Source organism: Mizuhopecten yessoensis, unplaced genomic scaffold (assembly GCF_002113885.1).
Source record: "Mizuhopecten yessoensis strain PY_sf001 unplaced genomic scaffold, ASM211388v2 scaffold3819, whole genome shotgun sequence".
Taxonomy (NCBI): Eukaryota; Metazoa; Mollusca; class Bivalvia; order Pectinida; family Pectinidae; genus Mizuhopecten; species Mizuhopecten yessoensis.
In genome coordinates, this window is record NW_018405235.1 from 384,762 (window position 1) to 409,192 (window position 24,431).

At 37.5% G+C, this 24,431-nt stretch overlaps 1 protein-coding gene across 2 annotated transcripts in view; it reads left to right on the top strand.

Moving 5' to 3' along the window:
• The window catches only part of LOC110448080, a 58,747-nt gene extending 34,387 nt beyond the window's left edge, over positions 1-24,360 (top strand). For both annotated transcript variants that reach the window (XM_021494122.1, XM_021494123.1), the window contains 18 exons: positions 102-347; positions 685-915; positions 1,658-1,876; positions 2,598-3,998; positions 6,476-6,688; positions 7,543-7,776; positions 8,239-8,451; positions 8,812-9,030; positions 10,277-10,489; positions 10,889-11,122; positions 11,668-11,880; positions 12,358-12,588; positions 12,895-13,107; positions 13,361-13,588; positions 13,937-14,143; positions 17,832-18,059; positions 21,488-21,709; positions 22,482-24,360. In XM_021494122.1, coding sequence (XP_021349797.1) covers positions 102-347; positions 685-915; positions 1,658-1,876; positions 2,598-3,998; positions 6,476-6,688; positions 7,543-7,776; positions 8,239-8,451; positions 8,812-9,030; positions 10,277-10,489; positions 10,889-11,122; positions 11,668-11,880; positions 12,358-12,588; positions 12,895-13,107; positions 13,361-13,588; positions 13,937-14,143; positions 17,832-18,059; positions 21,488-21,709; positions 22,482-22,723 — 5,207 coding nt within the window. In that variant the 3' untranslated portion in view covers positions 22,724-24,360. The remainder of the gene's footprint in view (positions 1-101; positions 348-684; positions 916-1,657; positions 1,877-2,597; positions 3,999-6,475; positions 6,689-7,542; positions 7,777-8,238; positions 8,452-8,811; positions 9,031-10,276; positions 10,490-10,888; positions 11,123-11,667; positions 11,881-12,357; positions 12,589-12,894; positions 13,108-13,360; positions 13,589-13,936; positions 14,144-17,831; positions 18,060-21,487; positions 21,710-22,481) is intronic.
• Positions 24,361-24,431: the final 71 nt, after the last annotated feature.

Here is a 24,431-nt window from a genome sequence, read left to right on the forward strand (position 1 = left end):
ATCCTATAAAACACTGGCCAGCGTTGGAGGTTCTCGGAGTTAACTTTGTGTGATGGTATACAATATAAAATAACTTAACGAACTTGCTTCATTTCAAACAGTTAACCCAGACACGTTCCCAAATACCGGGAATAATGGAGGTGGTGACTGTGTGAGTAATCCACGGGCCCTGATACCGGACGCCACGAACTGCGCGCGCTACATCGATTGTAGTAAGGTGGACCCGACCCGAGGGCTAAGCAGTATGACGGAGGAGTGTCCCTACCCTCAACTGTTCGACATAAAATCTGGATGTGTAAATTTTATCGAAGTCAGCTGTGGGAGTCGCTACGAACCAAAGTCTCCTTGTAAGTGTCTATATGTAGATAATTGATTGATTTATATATCTTTCACTGTACACGTGAAGAAACAATTTAAAGCATTTAACTTGTTAATCGTATCCATATACAAAGTAACAGGTGGTTAAATCTTATACGGAAAAATTGTACATTTGGAAATCACCTCGTTATTGAAATATCAGACTTTCTTCCATACCGGTCTCCCTTAACCTTTTGTTCGATGTATACCTGACGTGCTGTATTTAAAAGTATTTTGTATTTTCTTTTGGCAAATGCAACGCAATCCAAAATCAATCTTCAGAAACATAGTCAAATGTCGTCTAATCGTAGAAACAAACGTTTTCAGGCGAGTACAACAACACAAAGAATTTGTGTAACGGACACATGTGTCAACTGCCGTGCGAGGAGAGGTCCCCCAGCTGTGTCGGACGCCCGGACGGAAACAATACCTTCCCCGACCGCCAACTGACCTCTTTCTACATCTCCTGTATGTTAGAACGGACGCGGTCTGTCGGCATCTGTCGATATGGCGTGTTCGATCCCACCCTCCGACGATGTACCACCAAGCTCGACCCAGGTATAGCATCGCGAAAACGTGTTCAAAGCCTTTAACATTCTCTGTAAAGTTCGTGCGTATATTATTGCGGCAAGATTCTTAAATCACAAGAAAAAACATATTTGCAAATATGTCGTGGCCTCTTAGACAAAAACAATACCTGTTAAGAGGTGTGACATAAACAATACCTGTTCAGAGGTGTGACATAGACAATACCTGTTCAGAGGTGTGACATAAACAATACCTGTTCAGAGATGTGATAAACAATACCTGTTCAAAGATGTGACATAAACAATACCTGTTCAGAGGAGTGACATAGACGATACCTGTTCAGAGGTGTGACATAATCAATTTCTGTTCAAATATGTGACATAAACAATACCTGTTCAAAGATGTGACATAAACAATACCTGCTCAAAGGTGTGTTCGAATGCTCTAAGTGTGTTTTAATGACTTTGACTGTTCAGTTAACATATCGTTTTGTGTATCATTTTTTTTTTAGCATGTTCATTGAATTTACAGAAAAAATATACATTTTCGTAAGTGGGATTTCTGCCTGATCCACATGAAGTTAATTATGCATTATGTTACTCTTTCGAGATAAAAATGATACACCCCAACACTATTTAGTGCTTAACTGATTTATTGATTATTTCAAAAGTATATTAACTCTATTTGATAAACTTGATATTTTTTCTTCAAAATTCTGATTTTTGTTCACTATTTAACTATTCTCTGCTTTACTCTGCCTTTTATGTCACAGCGTCTGTCCGTGAATTCTGCATGAAGAACCCCCTGACCGTGTTCCCGCACGTGGCCGGTTGTGCGCGGTACTATAACTGCAGCGACTCCCGGGATGATCGCGTGTTCGGTCCTTACCTCCGGGAATGTACCTATCCCGAGCTCTTCAATATTGTCCAGCTTCAATGTGTACCACCAAAACAGGCTAACTGCCGATGGAGATTCGAACCCAAGAATCCTTGTAAGTATAGTCCAAAATACCAACTCAGGTAAGTAAGTATATATAACATCTGAGGCAAATTTTGTTTTATTTTCAATATTGAGTATTTTGAAAATAAAGAAATAAAGAAATAAAATAAAAAATGTTGAAATTCTATTTACCCTGCCTGTTTTTCCCCTGTACCATGTACTTTATCGTCTGTAATCGACAATCGTTTTGTGTAGTTTCGATGAAATATGTGGAATAAACGCTATCACTTCTATTTAGGTTCTTAATTTTAAATATGTCTTGCATTTACTTTGCCTAAATTACAAAATCCTGGATTTAAATACATTTTTTTCTGTGGCTACAATTTAACTTTTAATTATTGATGTTTTGTAAAAACGATTAAGGTGCAGTGTAGGTGATTAACACATGATTGATACAACTGACCAATAACCAGCAACACGGTGTGCTAACATCTGAATAGTCGAGTGTTTTTTTTATAATAGAGCAGCTCTCGGAACACTCCGGATTTTACCTTTCGATTAACACTGGCTATAGGTGTAACATTCGCGTTCTTCTTAAATAATTTTGATAGAATTGATTTCGTACAGGGTATCAACAGTAATGTGATGTTTCGTGTCTGATTGATCACATAAAATGGCTCCAGATCGCACTGTTGATATGCATCTGTTTGGTAAAGAATATTCTTTAAGTACACAAGAAGACCTATGTCATGTTCACAAGCTTACTCTTCCAGGCGACTACATTTATAACCAATATTGTCCGGACCCCTCGTGTGAGCCTTGTGATATACGCTTCCCCGGTTGTGTCGGACGGACGGACGGACGCCATCCTGTCAGTAACACTGAAGACAAATACTTTGTCTGTAGTGGCGGCATGTTTGTCAGTATCGACCAATGTAGAGGGGCTTTGGGATCCTACGACCCGATCGCTAGGACATGTGTCGCCCCCTACAATTGTGGTGGATACGGTGACGGTAACCATCAAATCGCAGGAACGGATACAGACTATTTCACGTGCATGGATGGACTCTACGTCAGCAAAGGATCCTGCGCACCTGATACCTTCGATTCTGTTGACCGCGTCTGCGTACAGTCACCGTGCGCAGCATTGCTTGACGGAAATTACGTTATACCTGGACAGAAAACGGATTTCTTTATATGTCAGAACGGTAAATACGTGGATAAGATGTCTTGTGCGCCGTTCACATTTGACGAGAAGACAAGAGAGTGTCTGACGCATCCCGACTGTGCAGGGCTGAATGGGAACTTCCCTATGCTGGAGTTACCCAACGAGTACTTCACCTGTCGCAATGGTCGGTACATAGAGATGGCCTCGTGTGCACCTGAGACCTTCAACATGGATACAGGAAGATGTAACATACCCAGCTGTACAGGACGTCCGAACGGAAACAACGCTCTGGCGGGTTCCATCTCCGAGTTTATCGTCTGTAGAAACTCCTACTATCTGAAGACAGGATCGTGTGCGCCATCAACCTTTGATCCTGAGTCCCGACAATGTAAGGCTCTCGATTGCGGTCAACTAGCCGATAGTACGTATCCAATTTCAGGGACAGATAACTCTTTTATTGGATCAGACTCGGACTGGATCCGATGTGAAGGAGGACTTAGAGTGTCGAGCGGTACATGTGATCCATTAGCCTACAATCCAATAACCTCCAATTGTCAAGCGTCGCCATCTTGTTCTTCAAAGCCAAACGGAAAGAACTCTATTCCCGACAACGACTTCGTTTACTTCAACTGTGAGAATGGAATTCTACTTTTTATCCAATCATGTGCTCCATTTCCGTTTGACCCCGTCACGCGCCAGTGTGGGTTCCCGGCGTGTGCTGCTGATGGTAACTTCGCCATACCTTACAACAACCGTCTTTACATTACCTGTAGGAACGGTGAGATTGCATTTGAGGGAGATTGCGGTTCCTCTTTGTTTGACCCCATGTCTGGATTGTGTAGGTCACTCCCGGACTGTTTCGGACTCCTGGAGGGGAACAACGCCTTGACGGGCACCGAGGATCTTTACTTCGAATGCTCTGTGGGAAAGTTCGTCAAGATGTACTCGTGTACTCCTCAGATCTACAACCCTCTCACTGGACGCTGTATCCCACCCATCAACCCCTGTAAGATACTGTATAGTAGAGCTCGCACGAGACGCTGTCGATAATATACACCGCCTAGAATAGCTTTATGTATGCACATTGCGCATGCACCGATGATTTGCTTGATATTCAACGTAACGTATTCTATAAATCAAGATGCACACCTAGCATAAATTGTGCACAATACATGTATATCATTTTAAGCGTTTTTGCAAAGTTTAGCCTACCTAACAACGTAGATATCAACTCACTTTACCATCATAGGGGCCTGTTAATTAATTACAGGTTACAGTGTATGGGAAATACTTTAAAGCGTTATTAAGGCTGAGATCAATGGTACGGATCAGAAAGGTGCTCTGGAAATGCACCCAAATATTCCTCACAGATCAAATATTTTGTGAGTGTACAAATACGAATGACATCGTTGGAATGGTCGTTACTGTTTCCTTAAAAAAACCCCATTTATATCTATGCGAAGCACACGCCATTTTGCTGAAATGGAGGTAATTTCTGCACAAATTGCGTGGATAAAGAAGTTATTTGAAAGAAAAAAATATCTATTTTTCAAGTCATGCTATTATTTGGTGAGTCGTTATCTACATACCTACACCAAGTTCGGCTAACTACGGATATGAGCTCAGCTAACTACGGAAATATGCTCGGCTAAATTCATTAACCGCTTTCTTGCAACGTTTTAATCTCTCACCTATTCATATTTGCTAAGTTTGTAGTTTGCTCCTGACCATCACGTATATTTCGGCTACACATATAGATATACATAAATATGTCACTTCTTACATAGTATAGTCAGGTTAATTCGATAAGACTGTATTACATGTTTAATTTCTTGTTGCTGTAATGAACAAATGCATACTACCCTGACATTTTATAGTTTGACTTAGGCCAAACAAATTAATTGTGTTTCCGCTTTTAGTTCTGGAAAAATTAAGGTCCGTATTTGCACTTACTCGATTTTCCCCCATTTTGTTTCAAAACATTTCATTATTTTACAATCCTTGTTTTTTAATTAGTTTAAAGAGTTAAAGTACATATTTAAATCTAGGTTAAGCGAAAACGCATTTTTTCGATTGACCTTAACAGTTTATTTTCAGTACATAATAGCCCGTCTTAGATATACTGTATATAATCTCAATGGAGTACAGATTTAGTTCGCCTCTACTTCGTCCTAGCTGCTTCTCATGTAGTCAATCAGGACAGTGGCACAGTTCTATACTTATTCCGTCTTTGCGTATTGCAGAGTTATCTTCTCTTGAGAGCATGTATTGATTGTTACGTCATTGGTTTGTGTGAGAAAATTACGTCGTTTTCTCAAAAATTGATGACGTTACTCTCACAAACAAATGGCGTAACAATCAATACCTGCTCTCAAGAGAAGATAACTCTGCAATACGCAAAGACGGAGAACTGGGTAGCTAGTGATTCCGTGGCTAGTGTCTATAGTGCTATTGGCATCCCATAGTTCAGTGAGTCACGCTTATCGCAGAGTAGTTTTTTAATAGTACTTACTACTTATAATCATATCATATACCATTCTTACCAATCCTTTGTGTGGTGCGTTCACGTTCGATGTCTTTAGCTATAATGTGTTCACTTATACCTTTTTTAAGGGAGACACGATTTTTTGTTTATCAGAGGCGTATCATGTTGCCCAAAGTTAAAGCCCTGTGGAAACACGTAACGCAGAGGATATACAATTATTCATGTTTCCCTCAAACAAGTGCAATGCATACCGTTCTTTAGGTACAGATCATTATACCTAAGACGACAAAATCACAGCTATAATATATATACCAACATGTTTGTCAATTTACTGAAAATTTTGAAATAAATCACGTTTTCATTATCCCAATTTTTGTTTCAACAGGGACAGTACTTTAACATAATTTGTTTAACATGAGAGATAATTTAATAAAGAAATACTCAGTACTTTCATAAGGTCATTTTTAACAAAATTGCTTGTCACCTGCTTTTGCTTATGCTATGCACGCTTTTACTACATGTTGCGTGCATTAACAGCTGTGTTTTTATTTTCTTGGAGACCTGTCATAAACTTTATGTGTTTGTTTGTTCTTGATCAATTATAACGAAAATTAATTTTCATTTGTCTATATTTGAAAAAAGGAAAGAAACAGATTTTACGAAATATAAATATACACAAAATCGTCATTATTAAATTCGTTGCTTTGTAATCCTTTTGGATTGATTAATAATCTTTATTGCATTACTTGTTGTAATATTTTAAATTGATACTAAGTATTTTAAATTGTTCCGAAGTATTTTAAATTGTTCCGAAGTATTTTAAATTGTTCCGAAGTATTTTAAATTAACAAAGTATTTCAAATTATTACTAAGTATTTCAAATTAATACTAAGTATTTAAAATTATTATTATGTATTCTAAATTGTTACAAAGTGTTTTAAATTTGAAGACAATTCTAATTGGCTGTATTAAATGACGTGGCCATTGTCCACTTGCAGCTGACCCCGCCTCGTTCTGCCAGCGTGACCCTACATCCGCCTTCCCTCACCCTGCGAGTTGTGCTCGCTACATAAGCTGTGCCCAGGAGAGAACACAGCTTGGTAACTACCAGGAGGAGTGTCCCTACCCCACACTGTATGACAGCAGAGATGGAGTCTGCAAACCATACAGAGAAGTTCAATGCGGAAGCCGGATGGAACCCAAAGCCCCTTGTAAGTACAGTTGTAATCCCCGTAAAGACCCTTATGGAGACGCAATTGCGGTGCCGAATTAAAAAACCGGAAAAACAAACAAACAAACCACAAAACTCTGGGTAATATATTAATCAAATAAATAAAAATGAATATTATTGGCATGTTAGACATACTAGAACTTGCATTAACGTCGTGTTTTGAATACTGTAACGTTTGTTCAGTAGATATATTCTTTCGCTGTTAATAGCAAAAATCCATCATTAGAAAAACCAAGTTTAATTATTTGGGCAAAATGCTATAAAGCTAGTGAGTGTTTTACCACTAGACCATTTCAAACACTGAAACTTCGTTGGACAGTACCTAAACTAATTTGATTGGATATATATCTGCCATCAAGATCTGGACCTGCCATTAAGGAGGCACGCTAGTCTAGTGGTACATGTAGGACGCCGGGCTCGCTGACCGAAGGGTTGCGGGTTCGAGTCACGGCACGGCACTGTGTTATATCTTTGAGCAAGATACTTTACTCCGCTTGTTCCAGTCTACCTGAGCTGTAAATGAATACGTGGTTGGGCAGTGCTAGAATTGTTGAATGCTAGCTGTAAGCGCAAAAATGCAGTACCGGCTGTAAGCTCCCCAGGGACTTGAAAAAGATATTGGCTGTTTGCAAAGGCCCCATAACCACGGATAATAATTAGTGACCCGATTTGAGACTACATGCGAACTAGGTTGTGATAAAGCGATATATAAGAACCTCGAAGTGACTCAATATTCAACCTTCTACAAATAATTACCCAGGATAAGATATTTTATTTAAATGTTGTTGATCATTTAATTGGACGTTTAAAGTGATTATAACGTATACACTACAGGCGATTACGAAAAGACGAGACAGTGTACTTCTCCCGACGGTAACTGTCCCCCGTGTGAACAGGAACACCCCAGCTGTGTGGGCAAGACGAGGGATGGACCACATGCCATACCAAACAGACCGGAATGGTTCGTCCAATGTGCGGACGAGAGGACATACGACGTTAAGAAATGTCCAAACACTACTCCAGTCTTTGATCCAGTCGCTGGCGCCTGTTCTGTTGTCTTGGATCCACGTGCGTAATGTAGCTGATGATCTGGTTATAATTTACCAGATGAAGTAACTTTAAGTTAGATATTTTCTTGGCAATCGTTCGGAATAAGTACAGGAGAGAAATAACCAATCACAAACTTTTTAAACAATTATTCATAGGTAGTGTAATAAAATAATAATAAAAACAATTATTCATAGGAAGTGTAATAAAATAATGATAAAAACAATTATTCATAGGTAGTGTAATAAAATATGTAATAAAATAATAATAAAAACAATTATTCATAGGTAGTGTAATAAAATAATAATAAAAACAATTAGGAATGGCGTTTGCACTTAAACGTCAAGCAAGCACTATAAAATTGAACCCCCGGATGAAGCCGTTTTGTCAATCATCGTACCATTCTGTTCTACAATTGATTTCTTAGATTTTGCTAGGTACCCCACTAAGACAGTGACTTCACATCTGCCTTTCTTGTTACAGTAAATCCAGGTCCATACTGTAGGGTTAACCCCAGTGCGATGGCATCAGACCCTGATAACTGTGCTCAGTACATCGACTGTCGAATGATGATCACGGACTTCGGCAGCTACAAACAGGAATGTAACTATCCAGACTTGTTCGACGAACAGCTGAACGCATGCAGACCATACAACCAGGTCGGCTGTGGCACCCGACCTATACCGAAAGGACCATGTAAGTATACTTGAAGGACTATCGATACGCAATAATCGTTTGCTTGTTTATATGATCATTTGCTGTTTTACATCTGTTATCCATATTTTTTTCTCTCTAAATACATGTATTGATATAAGTAAGTGAATTAGTTGTAAAGCGTTGCAAGTATTCGCTCTTCGGTGTTAAGGTTGCGAATTTACAGGTATCAAAATCAGTCTTCTCTTAGCTTATCATTCAGGCAAATACAGTAGGGAAACCATCAGCTCCCTTACTCATATAATTGTCATTATCTGTTCAAGACATAATACACTATATGCTTAATAATTCCGAAACAAAATCAATGAAGAGTTTGTTTAATGTAATTTTTTTTGTTAACAGGCGAGTACGAGGCTAACATGCGTTGCCTTAACAACCGTTGCTCGATTTGCGAGGAGTCGTTTCCATCTTGCGTTGGTCTGCCGAACGGAAATAATCCATTCCCAGGGCAACGGAATATGTTTATAGTATGTAAGGATGACAGGACCACCAGCCAAGACCCGTGTGCTACCGGTTACTATGACCACGCCGCGCGGATATGTACCCTGAAGTTTGACCCAGGTATTACCGTGTTTATAACACTTTCACGAGTTCCTACGCACTATTCAGTTCAGTTCTTTATTACCTTGAACCTTACGACTCATCAGTACAAAATAAACATATATACAAGGATAAACAATACAATCACTCACACCCATATACACACCCACAAATACACCCACACAAATACACACACCCACAAATACACCCACACAAATACACACACACACGTAAATACACACTCACATATCCATGGTATAGTGTAGAGAGACATCCCTCTTTATATGGTACATAGTCTTTTCTTATTACTCAGTTTGATAGTTTGGCTAAATTTGTTAACTGTTTTTTGTTCACTGTTTCCATAAGTTGGATAAATTTATACATGCTAGGTCTTTCATAGTTATTTTTCTTAATAAAACGCGTTCTTAAACTACTACAGAACAACACATGATAGCAATCCTCAGTGTTTAAGCCTTTCAATCAGGATCAACGCGTGATTTAGTTTCAGAGTATCATTTAGTCAAGATGAGTGGTGTTCAGTATAACACAACCCTCCGATGTAGTTTGTAGAAATACATTTATTTGATATTTGGGTATTTGAAAACAATTTAAACAGAAAAACAGAAATAATACCATTTGAAAGTTTGTTTTATCCACATTCATTTCGTTTGAAGCCACTGACGAAGATTGGTACAGTCAACTCTGTATCTAGAGATCACGTTCAGGAAGTCCATTAAGTGGTCTCCTAATAATGATTCAGCTATGAATATTATTTCAGTGAAGGGGATTTAATAGTATTTCAGAACACATGGGTCCTCTTTAAAAAGATGGTCTGTCGAACAGGTTGGACTGTAAGCATTGTGTTTGGTTTAAAGTGGATATTTTTAAGTAAGTTTGGAGATAGTTTTGAGAGAACAACTTGAGGTAAGCTTGTAGACAGTTGATATATTAAGAAAGTGTCTGAATAGTTATGAGTAAATAGTTTTAAGTAAACTTGTTGATATTTTTTGTAGGACGTTTTAAGTAAACTTCCTGATTGTTTTATATACTTGTGGAAAGTATGAAGTGGATAATTTTGAGAAAGCTTGTGAATAGTTTTGAGTAGATAGTTTTATGTAAGCGTTAGATAGTTTTGAATGTATACTTTTGAGTAAGCTTATAATACATTCCATTCCATAACACCAAAAAGCAAGACAACGAACAAAACTCCCATACTTATTATCAACCTATATTACTGCAATAATCAATGTACGTTTTTTCCTGCTAGTCGACCCGGAGCCCTACTGTGCTTTCAAACCTAACGATATGGTAGCCAATGATATGCTGTGTTCCCAGTATTACGACTGCAGTAGGCCAAACAGTGCCTACGGACGGAACCTCCACGAGTGTCAGTATCCCCTGCTCTTCTCCAGGACAACAATGTCATGCCAGGACTTCAGTAACGTAGACTGTGACACCCGTTTCGAGCCTATCCAACCCTGTAAGTATCTACCAAAATGTGGTGGCTATGCTGTTGACTAAACTCTCAAGGCTAACCGACACGGAAATATCAGGGCATTAAAGGCCACGTGAAAGTGACATACTTTTGTTATTCATTGCGATTGAATGCCATCAACATATATGGATTGAACGGCGTTTTTAAAACGTTCACGCCGGTATGAGCGCAAATCGGTTTCATCCATATTTAACATCAGGGCATGTTTAATATGGATGTACATGTAAGGGCATGTTTAATATGGATGTACATGTACTAAGTAACTGATTTGCGTTCGTACCGGCATGAACATTTTAAAAACGCCGTTCAATCCATATATGTTTTATCATTAAAGCTAAAAAAAACCACCCCATATTTTCTTATTTTTACAATGCTTTGTTACAGGTGAATATCTTCAAAACAAATGCATTCCCACTCCCGGATCTGCGGCGTGCGTGCCATGCGCAGAAAGACTTCCGCCCTGTATTGGTCGCTCTGATGGAAACAACACGTTCCCCGGCCGCGAGAACACGCCTTACTTCATCACATGCTTTAAGAATCGCACAATCTTTGTAAGGACATGTGAACGTGGATATTTCGACCCAGTGACGAAGATTTGCCAGTTCGAGATCGACGCCTGTAAGTGTTTCCATTGACAGGTTGATGGTATACCGTAAAACCTCTATCTATTGCCTCAGTTAATGTAGTGGTATTTTGGCGTTATAAATGATTACAGTATATATATTCTAATTCGATGATAAATCGTGCAGAACATTATGAATGAGGACCTCGCAGAATGATTTTGGTAAAAGTTATGACAGACAAAACCAGTGGCATTATAATGAGGTTTTACAGTATTCAAAACAGTATTTTCTAACAAATGACATATATATATATACTTGTCTACTGCAAAATCAGATATGTTTCATATCAGTCATTTGAAACAAAATTATTTTTGGTTCATGCATCTAGAGAACCAATAGCGAGTCAAATGATATCGCGAATATGTCTTTAAGACATATTTGAATAAATTATATATATCTATTGAATGCCATCTCAAATAAATCATTATAAGCACAGTGGTAAAATCAGGGGTATTCGTGAAAACTTAACAATTGTCAGACAGTACATATCTCAAATAATGACCAGTTTCCGTGCTCATACAATCTTTTTTTCCTTACCAGCAAATCCCAAGCCATTTTGCAAATTCAACCCGAACGTCCAAATTGCTCATCCTGGTAGTTGTGCGAAATACTTCAACTGTAGCTCCGAGGTGAGCATGTACGGCGCGTTCGTACAGGAATGTCAATATCCGCTCCTCTACAACCGGCAAACAAAGAGATGTGACGAGTTTGATAAAGTCGACTGTGGCACCGCCTCGATACCTCAGGCTCCATGTAAGTATCAGAGGCTTCAATTGTGACATTGCTAGCCAGGTCAAGGGTAAAGCGTAACATTCTCTGTCCGTAGAATAGCAAAATCAAACTCCCGTCATCCACTACAGAATAGCATAACATCTTCCTAGCTATTCCAAGGGTACAGGCCTCCTTAATTTGTTCAGGATTAAATTGAACAATCGTAGCCCGGTAAAATATTAAAATATAGCAGCTGATGGTCGTCTTTTTTTTTTTTTTTAGTGCGATAGGGTATAAAAGAAACGTCTGCAGAAATACAGGGCCTCTTTATAACCTTACACATGTTCGATTGTGGATACAATGGATTTTAACTGGTTTTTAATGTAAATTGTGGCAGACAATTCAGCGTCCAAACTCAAGGACTGAAAGTCAACCAACAGTCGACCACCTCGTAAGGTCAAGTAGTCACGAAAAATACGAAAGCCAATTTTTCGTCTCCATGTTGATTTTTTTTGCCAGGTGAGTACGACCAGAACACATGTGCAGTTACACAGGAAACGGGTTGTCGTCCCTGTAGTGAGCGTCTGCCTAGCTGTATTGGGAAGGAGGCCGGAAATCACACATTCCCGGGACGTGAACTTTCCACGTACTACATCGTCTGTTTCCGGAACAGAACCGTCGCTGTACGGTCCTGCGCGGAGGGATTTTTCGATCCTGCTACTGGTCGTTGTACAAATGCCCTAACTGCAGGTAGCCTTTCATGTTTAAATCATTTTTAAGCTAACAAAGTAAAATAAAGTTTTCAAAGTATGCAAAATAAACATGTAGACACGAACGTACTTTCAATTACATTAAAGTGAGGTTAACGATGTGGAATACATATAACTCACAGTATTCGAAACTAAATCATTGATGTTTTTGTAACGTTAACTCACCCTCGTTATAATCATATTCTACTCTAACATAACCATTTATATTGGTCATAGTTAAAAAAAAGGTATATCTAGTTCTGGTCGCCTTATCTTTTGTCATCTCACATTGACTATCTATTTACAGCGGCCATTCGCGGGTTCTGTATGGCTAACCCCGATGTGATTAAGGCCAACCCGCTGAATTGTGCCCAGTACTTTGACTGTGGGAATGCTAGTAAACGTGCCCAGACCTTCCTCAGGGAGTGTCCGTACCCGATGCAGTTCAACAGCGAGGCTCACGCGTGCCAGAACTTTACCAACGTCATTTGCGACACTCGTAAAGACATCAAACTTCCATGTATGTGCAACAGTTATTGCTCAGATTCCACCAAATGAAATAGCTATACTATATATGGTTCGGACACAGAGAGAAATTATTAAAAACGAGTAAGAAAATTTGTTTGATTCTGTCTAATACTAACCAGATTGATACTTGTTTTTAGGCGAGTACAGAACATGTTCACTTTTTCAAATGTGTTGTGGCTTGAAGAAGAGCACTAACATACGTTTGTAGTTTGTTTACAATCTAATAAAGCTAATACTCATTCCAGGCGAGTACCTACAGAACAGATGTAACCCCGCCGATAAAAGATGTCAGAAATGTGAGGACCGTATCCCCAGCTGTGAGGGCTTAGCGGACGGAAACCATCTTCACCCCGGCAAACCAATGACCTCTGCTTACATCGTCTGTCTGGCCGAGCGGACAATGTCCATACAGAAGTGTGATCGTGGGCTATACGACCCTGGCACGCGAGTCTGTGTTAATGACGTCACGGAGAGTGAGTATACCGTTATTGATGCATAGTGTGTTGTGAAAATAATAAACCCAAGCAATTCTTCACATAGCTTTCATTGAACATATAGGACCAAGATTGGTACTACTATAGCGTATAATATTCGGCATAGTTTGTTTGGTGTTATTTATAAGTATATATTTTTTTTTTTGGTCAAGAAAATTTCGGAAATTGTTGAATTTACATAGGCTTAGAGTTGACCACATCACTATTTCTGGTGGTAATTTAATATGTTGATGACCCTGTAAAATGTTTTTTCCAGACAAACTTGTAAATACTTGATGAAACTCTGTTCTGTCAGTACATTACTATTTAGTTTTCTTTCTGACACAGTAATGGTCCAGCTCTTCTGTGAGAAAAACAAAGACGCAATCAAACCCCACCCATTCCAGTGTGCACAATACTACGACTGTCGTCAGGCCATCGGCGGTTCGTTCCTCCGGGAGTGTAAATACCCACAGCTGTTTGAGGAATCTACAGACACCTGTCGCAATTTTTCCGAAGTCAACTGCAGAGACAAATTCCAACCACAAGCTCCATGTGAGTTTATCCATCAATAAACCTGATTGAATTGCGTATATAACTGGCGGAATGGTTTAGCATTCAATTCATACGCAAACGGTTATCATTTATACTAGAATTATTTTACCTTTTATCACAAAAATGGCATTTTTCACATGCCTAGATGCTAAGCAGATTTTACAATTTTCTTTTCGAGTTTTGTCTATGAACTGGTGTATTAACTCCTATTGTGACGTCAGATTTAAGACAATTGAAATGACGTCATCAATCCCATCTATATTTACATTTGTGCTTCAACCCACAATATGAACGTTACCAGCAGAAATGTATTTCTTTCGAGTATGAAAGCATAAACTCTCGTGACGTATCACGTGGTTTACTTATGACGTTATATATTAACCTTGTTCAATGACAGTCTTGTTGCTTCGCTTCGGATAACATGGAGAATTATGCCCCTGCGTCAGACGCTCAAATGACGACGGTTAATTATTGGCGCCAATTTTATTAAAACTGTGCTGTTCCGCCAGTGTCGCTGCCACAGTGATAACCCTGATTTTCTGTCAGGCCAAGAATCAGCGTAGTTTTGAAATGTCCAATAATGACGTCGTTGTACTATGACGTCAACAATTTATGCGTAGACCCAATTACGTATACTCCGGAAACTTCATGGAAAAATACATTGAATTACTTCATATTTAAACAATCATATAAAACTATAACGATCACCTAGAACAACATGTTATACCTCTATGGAAAGCTTAAATAATTATCTGTTACTTTATATAATTACATGTAATTCAGCAGTTAGTGCGCATGTTGCTATACCGGCCGATATTAAGTTATATTGTAGAAACTTGCAGATGTGGAATGTTTTACCTTTAGTGTATGACAACGAATTAGAATGTGTGTACGATCTAGATCTGTTGTACACAATCATATATGATGCTCTCTATTTCCTGCAATTTCAAAATCCAAGGGTTACACGCTCAGTAAAAAATCGAAGGCGGAAGTCTTTGATTTTCGAAAGAGTTGCGATTTTGTTCAGTTGAACGTGCATATAGAACCGGTGAGTCATTTCCTCTATTTCGTACATGTATTCGTCTTCTAATCACAGTCAGATACTGTCGGTATCGCTAATAGTTCTAATATAAAGCCTAATTAATCGGTTGGAATGGGGTGGTTGTTGGGGCGGCACATTTTGTTTACGTAATAGATACTGATATGACGTGAATAAAAACAACCAATCGTAACGCTATTCATAGCAAATAATAGCCAGCAAAACCTTAGACAACGTTATCCATCAAAGCGAGAGAGAAACTAAAATTAGGCTAGTGGTACCTGTGTAGCGTTCAAATGTCCCAACATGATGTTAAACCATTTTTATTCAATAATGTTTACTTACATCTTATGAGGAATTTGTGAGACAACCAACAGGCCAGACATTCTTCTTGTAAGTTAGCAATGGTTTGATTCAGTTAACATAACTAAGACAAACAAAACAAGGTACCGAATATTTCAGTCGACATTATATTAACTATTTCACAATGTTTTTATTGACGTCTTCAAGTTCATAATACAATAACCTATTCTCACTGATTCTTGCACGCCGAGGCACGTATATCTTCGTCAAACTAGGTCGTTAACTAGTAACTGTTTGAAGCGACTTAGAGAACCACAGCTTCTTTAAAATGATATATATTTGAACCCGAACGCGCCCCTGTTACGTTACTAATTATGCACTGGAAACTTTTTCCAGTCTGACTATAGACTTGATCAATCATTTCTTCGAAGTGAAAGAGACATACATGTAACTTATGGAACTTTAATGACAAAAAAGAGATGAAATAAAAAGGGAAAAAATAAACAGGGTCCGAACAGACCTCAGACCCTTATACTATTGATCTAACCAACTTATCTGAACAACAGTCAACACTGGCTCAGTTGCGATACAGATAAAATTAAAATAAAAAAATAAATAAAAAAAACCTAGGGTGTGTATGGAAATCTACTGCGGAAAATAGGTTTACATCACTGTAAAATGTTTCTGTTTGCTATTGTTTCACCGAAAGCTACAGTATATAAAACAGAAGTTTAGTTACTTTAAAAAATGATACCAGATAATGTGTATAAGGGATTATACACATTGTCCGTGCCATATGTCCACTGACCGTATCCAACGTCATATCTCCGAGGAATTGAAAGTTCAAATACATCGCTTACAGCACGAAAGCCCGCGAATAGTTTCTAATATAATGACACCGTTGCTCCGAATTTTCACAGAAAGTCCAAGATAAATAGATAAATAAATGAAAAATACCCATACTCTATCACATGACACCGAAACAGATACTTTAGTGTTGAGATTTTGTTCTCTATTCTATGGACGGGTATTTTGTTCTCTATTCTATGGACGGGTATTTTGTTCTCTATTCTATGGACGGGTATTTTGTTCTCTATTCTATGGACGGGTATTTTGTTCTCTATTCTATGGACGGGTATTTTGTTCTCTATTCTATGGACGGGTATTTTGTTCTCTATTCTATGGACGGGTATTTTGTTCTCTATTCTATGGACGGGTATTTTGTTCTCTATTCTATGGACGGGTATTTTGTTCTCTATTCTATGGACGGGTATTTTGTTCTCTATTCTATGGACGGGTATTTTGTTCTCTATTCTATGGACGGGTATTTTGTTCTCTATTCTATGGACGGGTATTTTGTTCTCTATTCTATGGACGGGTATTTAAAAAAACGGGGAAAGCATGTCATCTTCTTTTAATACGAGCTTCAAGATCAGTTTCTCAGCTTTCCATTGGTATACGATATTTGCGTCTGCGATGCCGATATACTTTTTTTACAATGATTGAAATTTGAACATAAATCGCCTCACAGAACAAATAGTTTCCAGATCTTCTCATGTCACATGACTTGATGACGTCATGGACAATGCTGAGCGTGACGTCAAAATTCGTTAAAAGCCGATCGGCCCAGATCGGACCTGCGGCAGTCAACGTAAAAATCAGATCGGCCCAAATCGGCCCCGTGGCAGTCTGAGGGTTAAACGACGACGCATATACAAAACGCAGTAATAATTAAAAAAAAATGAATAAATAAAATTGTTCTATAGTAAAAAGTAAATATATGGATTAAGCTGCGTTTTTTTTAAATTTTCATGCCGGTATGAACATTTAAATAACGCCGTTCAATCCCTTTATATCAATAATATTTGGGATTTACAAACCAATGAAAAAAATCGCTGCCCACTTGCCTGCGATATTCTTAAACATTGAAACAGAGATAAAGTATTTTGCTTTTCTTAGTATTTTGATATTTAAAAACGTATGATCAAAATGTACACATTTTTACAGCTACCCAAAATTTTATCAAATCAACAAGAAGATTCATAAGCAATTTTAATTTTAACAACATTAAAAAGTTTAACTACATTTATCAGCTAAGCTTTTTATGAACGACGAGAAGGACTATGTATAAGTACAATAGTACTTGTTTCCCAATCATCAAAGTGAAATTTCTTTAAACATTTATAAAATATGGTATAAACTAGATGTCCTAAGAGTGAAATCAATTTTGAAATTCTATATATCTGATATGTTATTGACTTTTAAAATATTGGGAACTAAATTCTATATTTGTTAAATGATTTTGAGTCTCCACAATGACTTAGATTATCACCTTTGTCTACTTAGGCGACTACCTCCAGAATCATTGTCCCCCTAACTACCCCGGATGTCAACCGTGTGAGGAACGGCTCCCCAGCTGCGTGTCACTTCCGGACGGAAACAACCCGTTCCCAGGCCGTCTGTTGTCCGAATTCTACATTCAGTGTTTCCAAAACAGGACTGTTTCCGTGGAGGCCTGCCAGGTTTCCCTGTATGATCAAACGATCAGAAGTTGTTCCCCTCAGATTAATCCGAGTAAGTATATCACACTGTCTGGGACCATTCACATCAAATATAAAAACTGTAATTTCTACTTTCTAGACTACTAATAGCATAATAAAGTTAAATTTCGAAAAAGATTGAGAACGAAAGGATCAGACAACAGTTAAACGGGTTCGAACGGACATGATGATATTATATTTACCTGCTAAGATATAGGCCTCTATATTTCTGTTTACCTACTCTGAATGGCATAAAATCTCGATCCCATGTCGCAACTTTTATTCGTCGAAAGACAAAATGCACATTTATGCATGATGAAATGACTGGAAACATTGAATCTATATATTAAACAAACCAAAACCAAGCATGGTACACTTCATATTGACCACCGCTGGTTTAGCAATCTATATAATAAACAAACCTAGCATGGTACACTTCATATTGACCACCGCTGGTTCAGTAATCTATATAATAAACAAACCTAGCATTGTACAATTCATATTGATCAGTGTTAGTTCAGCAATCTATATAATAAACAAACCAAGCATGGTACATTTCATATTGATCACCGCTGGTTCAGCAATCTATATAACAAACAAACCTAGCATGGTACACTTCATATTGATCAGCGCTGGTTTAGCAATCTAAATAAAAAACAAACCTAGCATGGTACCCTTCATATTGATCAGCGCCGGATCAGCAATCTATATAATAACCAAACCTAGAATGGTACACTTCATATTGATAAGAGCAGGTTGAGCACTCTATATAATAAACAAACCAAGCATGGTACATTTCATATTGATCACCGCTGGCTCAGCAATCTATATAACCAACAAACCTAGCATGGTTCACCTCATATTGATCAGCGCTGGATCAGCAATCTATATAACATACAAACCTAGCATGGTACACCTCATGTACACTTCATATTGATAAGAGCAGGTTGAGCACTCTATATAATAAACAAAACTAGCATGGTACACCTCATATTGATCAGCACTGGTTCAGCGATCTATATAATAAACAAAACTAGCATAGTACACTTCATATTGACCAGCGGTGGTTCAGCAATCTATATATTAAACAAAACTAGCATAGTACACTTCATATTGACCAACGCTGGTTCAGCAATCTATATAATAAACAAAACTAGCATAGTACACTTCATATTGACCAGCGCTGGTTCAGCAATCTATATAACAAACAAACCTTGCATGATTCACTTCATATTGATCAGCGCTGGATCAGCAATCTATATAACAAACAAACCAAGCATGGTACACTTCATATTGATCAGCGCTGGTTCAACAATCTATATGATAAACAAACCTAGCATGGTACTCTTCATATTGATCAGTGTTAGTTCATCAATCTATATAATAAACAATCCTAGCATGGTACACTTCATATTGATAGGCGCTGGTCTAGCAATCTAAATAATAAACAAACCAAGCATGGTACACTTCATATTGACCACCGCTGGTTCAGCAAACTATATAACAAACAAACCAAGCATGGTACACTTCATATTGATCAGCGCTGGTTCAGCGATCTATATAATAAACAAACCTAGCATGGTACACTTCATATTGATAGGCGCTGGTTTAGCAATCTAAATAATAAACAAACCTAGCATGGTACACTTCATATTGATCAGTGCTGGTTCAGCAATCTATATAATAAACAAACCTAGCATGGTACACCTCATATTGATCAGCGCTGGTTCAGCGATCTATATAATAAACAAACCTAGAATGGTACACCTCATATTGATAGGCGCTGGTTTAGTAATCTAAATAATAAACAAACCAAGCATGGTACACCTCATATTGATCAGCGCTGGTTAAGCAAACTATATAATAAACAAACCTAGAATGGTACACTTCATATTGATAGGCGCGGGTTTAGCAATCTAAATAATAACAAACCTAGCATGGTACGCTTCATATTGATAGGCGCTGGGTTAGCAATCTAAATAATAACAAACCTAGCATGGTACGCTTCATATTGATAGGCGCTGATTTAGCAATCTAAATAATAGACAAACCTAGCATGGTACAATCTATATAATAAACAAACCTAGCATGGGACACTTCATATTGATAGGCGCTGGTCTAGCAATCTAAATAATAAACAACCCTAGCATGGTACACTTCATATTGACCACCGCTGGTTCAGTAATCTATATAATAAACCAACCTAGCATGGTACACTTAATATTGATAGGCGCTGGTTTAGCTATCTAAATAATAAACAAACCCAGCATAGAACACTTCATATTGATCAGCGCTGGTTCAGCGATCTATATAATAAACAAACCTAGCATTGTACACTTCATATTGATCAGAGCTGGTTCAGCAATCTATATATAAAACAAACCTAGAATGGATAACTTCATATTGATCAGCGCGGGTTCGGCAATCTATATAATAAACATATGGTCCACTTAATATTGATCAGTGTTAGTTCAGTAATCTATATAATAAACCAACCTAGCATGGTACACTTAATATTGATAGGCGCTGGTTTAGAAATCTAAATAATAAACAAACCTGGCATGGTACACTTCATATTAATAGGCGCTGGTTTAGCAATCCAAATAATAAACAAACCTAGCATGTTACACCTCATATTGATCAGCGCTGGTTCAGCAATCTATATAATAAACATATGGTCCACTTCATATTGATCAGTGTTAGTTCAGTAATCTATATAATAAACAAACCTAGCATGGTACACTTCATATTGATCAGCGCTGGTTCAGCAATCTATATAATAAACAAATCTAGCATGGTACACTTCATATTGACCACCGCTGGTTCAGTAATCTATATAATAAACAAAACTAGCATGGTACACCTCATATTGATCAGCGCTGGTTCAGCGATCTATATAATAAACAAACCTAGCATGGTACACCTCATATTGATCAGCGCTGGATCAGCAATCTATATAACAAACAAACCAAGCATGGTACACTTCATATTGATCAGTGTTAGGTCAGTAATTTATATAATAAACAAACCTAGCATGGTACACTTCATATTGATCAGTGTTAGTTCAGTAATCTATTTAATAAACAAACCCAGCATAGAACACTTCATATTGATCAGCGCTGGTTCAGTAATATATATAATAAACAAACCAAGAATGGTACACTCCTTATTGATCAGCGCTGGTTCAGCAATCTATATAATAATCAAAGCTAGCATGGTACACTTCATATTGATCAGCGCTGGTTCAGCAATCTATATAATAAACAAACCTAGCATGGTACACTTCATATTGATCAGCGCTGGTTCAGTGATCTATATAATAAACAAACCTAGCATGGTACACTTCCTACTGATCAGCGCTGGTTCAGTAATCTATATAACAAACAAACCCAGCATGGTACACTTCATATTGATCAGCGCTGGTTCAGCAACAGCTCTGTAACTTGCCTCTTTTCTTTGCAGACCTTTTATCCAGCCACTGTGAAGCCAACCCATTCGACTTGATTCCCGACCCCACAAACTGTGCCCGGTATTTCAACTGTAGTAACTCTGGTCTGAGCAAGGGTATGAGCCAGCCCTACATGGCTGAGTGTAAATACCCGAAGCTGTTCGTTTCGTCCAGCATGGGGTGTCAAATCTTTACCACGGTATCATGCCAGGAAAGATATGAACCAAGGGCCCCCTGTAAGTAACGTTTTCTTTGAAGTGAATGATTAAATATAATTTCCCTTCCGCGTGCAATGTAAGTTCCTTTTCACCAATATTTCACGAGAGATACATTTATACGTTATGCTGAGAGGATTGCGATTAAATATTAAGTCATTTTATGCCAACGTTATCAAACAAATGATACACCCTCTTGTATTGTTTCTTACCTGGTGAATGATTCTGATGACAATCTCAGAGTGTCGACGAAACGTAGGTGGTTTACTTATGTAAGATCAACATTTTACTTTATACATAAACAATGTACGTATTAGACAAGACCGACTGGTCCCTTTGTCAAGCTACCCCATACATTGTTTGTGTATAAAGTAAAACTTTTATATTAAGTGATTTAAACAGAACAAGTCATGCCTTCTAGTTCACTTACATTAAAAACGAACGTTCTTAATATGTATAAATTTGAGGTTAAATGTGTTCACTATTTTACCGATAAATTGTGTTCGAAATTAGTATTTGGTTCTAATTGAGTTACATTGATTTTACTCTGTCCTTTTTGTTGAGCGGTGCTTCAGTGAAGCAATATAAGGATCAACTTTATATCATAACAGTCATTAAGATAATTCTATGCCCAACTTGCTACAGCATTTACGTGCAGTTTTATTTAATTCCTATATGGTGTTTTAGTCTTCCTTTAAAGCTTCTCAATACTATATAGGGACAACTGTATATGTGATAAAACTCATTAGGATAATGATATGCTTTTTCATTTCCTACCTCTTTGGTGTTGTAGGCGAGTATGTTCAGAACCAATGTTTCGGCACCGGATGTGAACCGTGCGAGTCAAAATTCCCAAGCTGCATCGATAAAGAGGACGGGAGTAACATGTTCCCCGGGAAGCAATTCACCAGACTCTACACTGTGTGCTACTCCAACAGAACTGTCGCAATAGTGTCATGCGCAGTGGGCATCTACAATCACATAGAGAAGGCATGCGTACAGGAATCAGTAACAACGCCTGCGCCTGCACCCTAAACACACGTGCTGTTATATCAATATAGACAATGCCAGTATCTGTTCGTCAACACCATTTTAGAATAAGACACTGATAAATACAGTCATAGAGTAGAGACCAGATGTGGAGTTAACTTAGATAAACTAACAAATCAGTCGTGTTAATAAATACATTTCCAGTTAAGTTACCACTGTTCAGGTCAATGGAGTGCTTGTATATCAGACTATATCAGTAAAGGTGATACAGAGCATTGATCAATATTAGATGTATTGATTGTCAATAACGTGCGAATAAAATTATAGGTATATAGATATAAATCAATATTTACATGAAACATTAGATATTTTAAAATCTTTGAAATGTATACATGTTTATTTAACGATATACGTGAATATCTTTATTCTTAAAAACAGATGGCAGTTGTCTGTTGTTTATTTTATATTTATATTGTAATGTAACGTTTCATCTCATTTTGTTCTCGGTAACAAACATCATATATAAAGCTGGACTTTTACATCTACTTGAACACTGTATTGTAACCATTGTATCGTTTTCATCATATGTTTGTGAACTGCAATCTTGTACGCTGCACAAGGAATACCATTTCAATTTTTTCACATTCAATTAAATTCAACTGCTATACCTCGCTTAACAAATAGGGGCTAAAATTCACCCCTGTACCTGGCAGTATAACGATGTTAAAATTCACCCTTGTACATGGCAGTATAACGATGTTAAAATTCACCCCTGTATATTGCCGAGTATCCAGGCTATCATCCAACTCCTGTAGTTGCTTATTAACGTGGATATAATTGTCCATCAATTTTTACTTTAATATGTACATTTTCAAGTAAACTTATGCAAATTATCAATAGTATGTGAAATCAGCCTTGTGTTGGTGTATACTGGTAGTGTTCTGTCGATCTAGTGTATAGGTATGTGTCATTATATATGTACTGGACCCGTTGGGACCTTTTAACTTACAATAACAGCGGTTATCTGCAGTAGTCACGTGATATGAAATAGTCACGTGACTTTGCAGTGATACGCAAAGAGTGAATGTGTATGAAGAAAGTATGTTTAAAGTTATTTCAAGTATATGTAAATATTTTATGAAATAAATAGACCTTACATGCATAACACATGATTGCACGATCTGTAGTTGGTCAGTCAAGTGAAACTGACCGAAATATAACAATACTTTATGATACTATGAGATTGTCTCTGACTGTCCAGGGAGTGATACAGTTAGATTTTACTATAATATATATCTAATTGTATTCATATTTACTAGAATGAAAAGTACCACTCTCATCAATTTTCAGTGTTAAACTCATTACGTGATGTATTTCTTTTTATACCTTAAATTCACTGCTGTATGATGTTCTTGACTAGAAAGACTACAAGTAAAATAACGATAAAAAACAATGTCTCCATTTACCGAATCTTTTCTGATTTATCGATCTTTATTCAGATCATCATAGTTATGAATTGTGTACATTAGGGTACTTTATCGATATATATATTAGTTCTGTTTAAGCAGCAATATCCTTCTTTCCTTATTTTAAAACGATTATATTTTTTCAAAGTCAATTACAAGTGTGACAAATTATGTCCGTTTTTTAACAATAAAATAAATTTAGTTTCTTCATTTCAATCTGTTTTGCGTTGTTTTTGTTCTCTATATCGTACGCTGAACAAGTAGGCTATACTAGCTGTGAGAAGTCC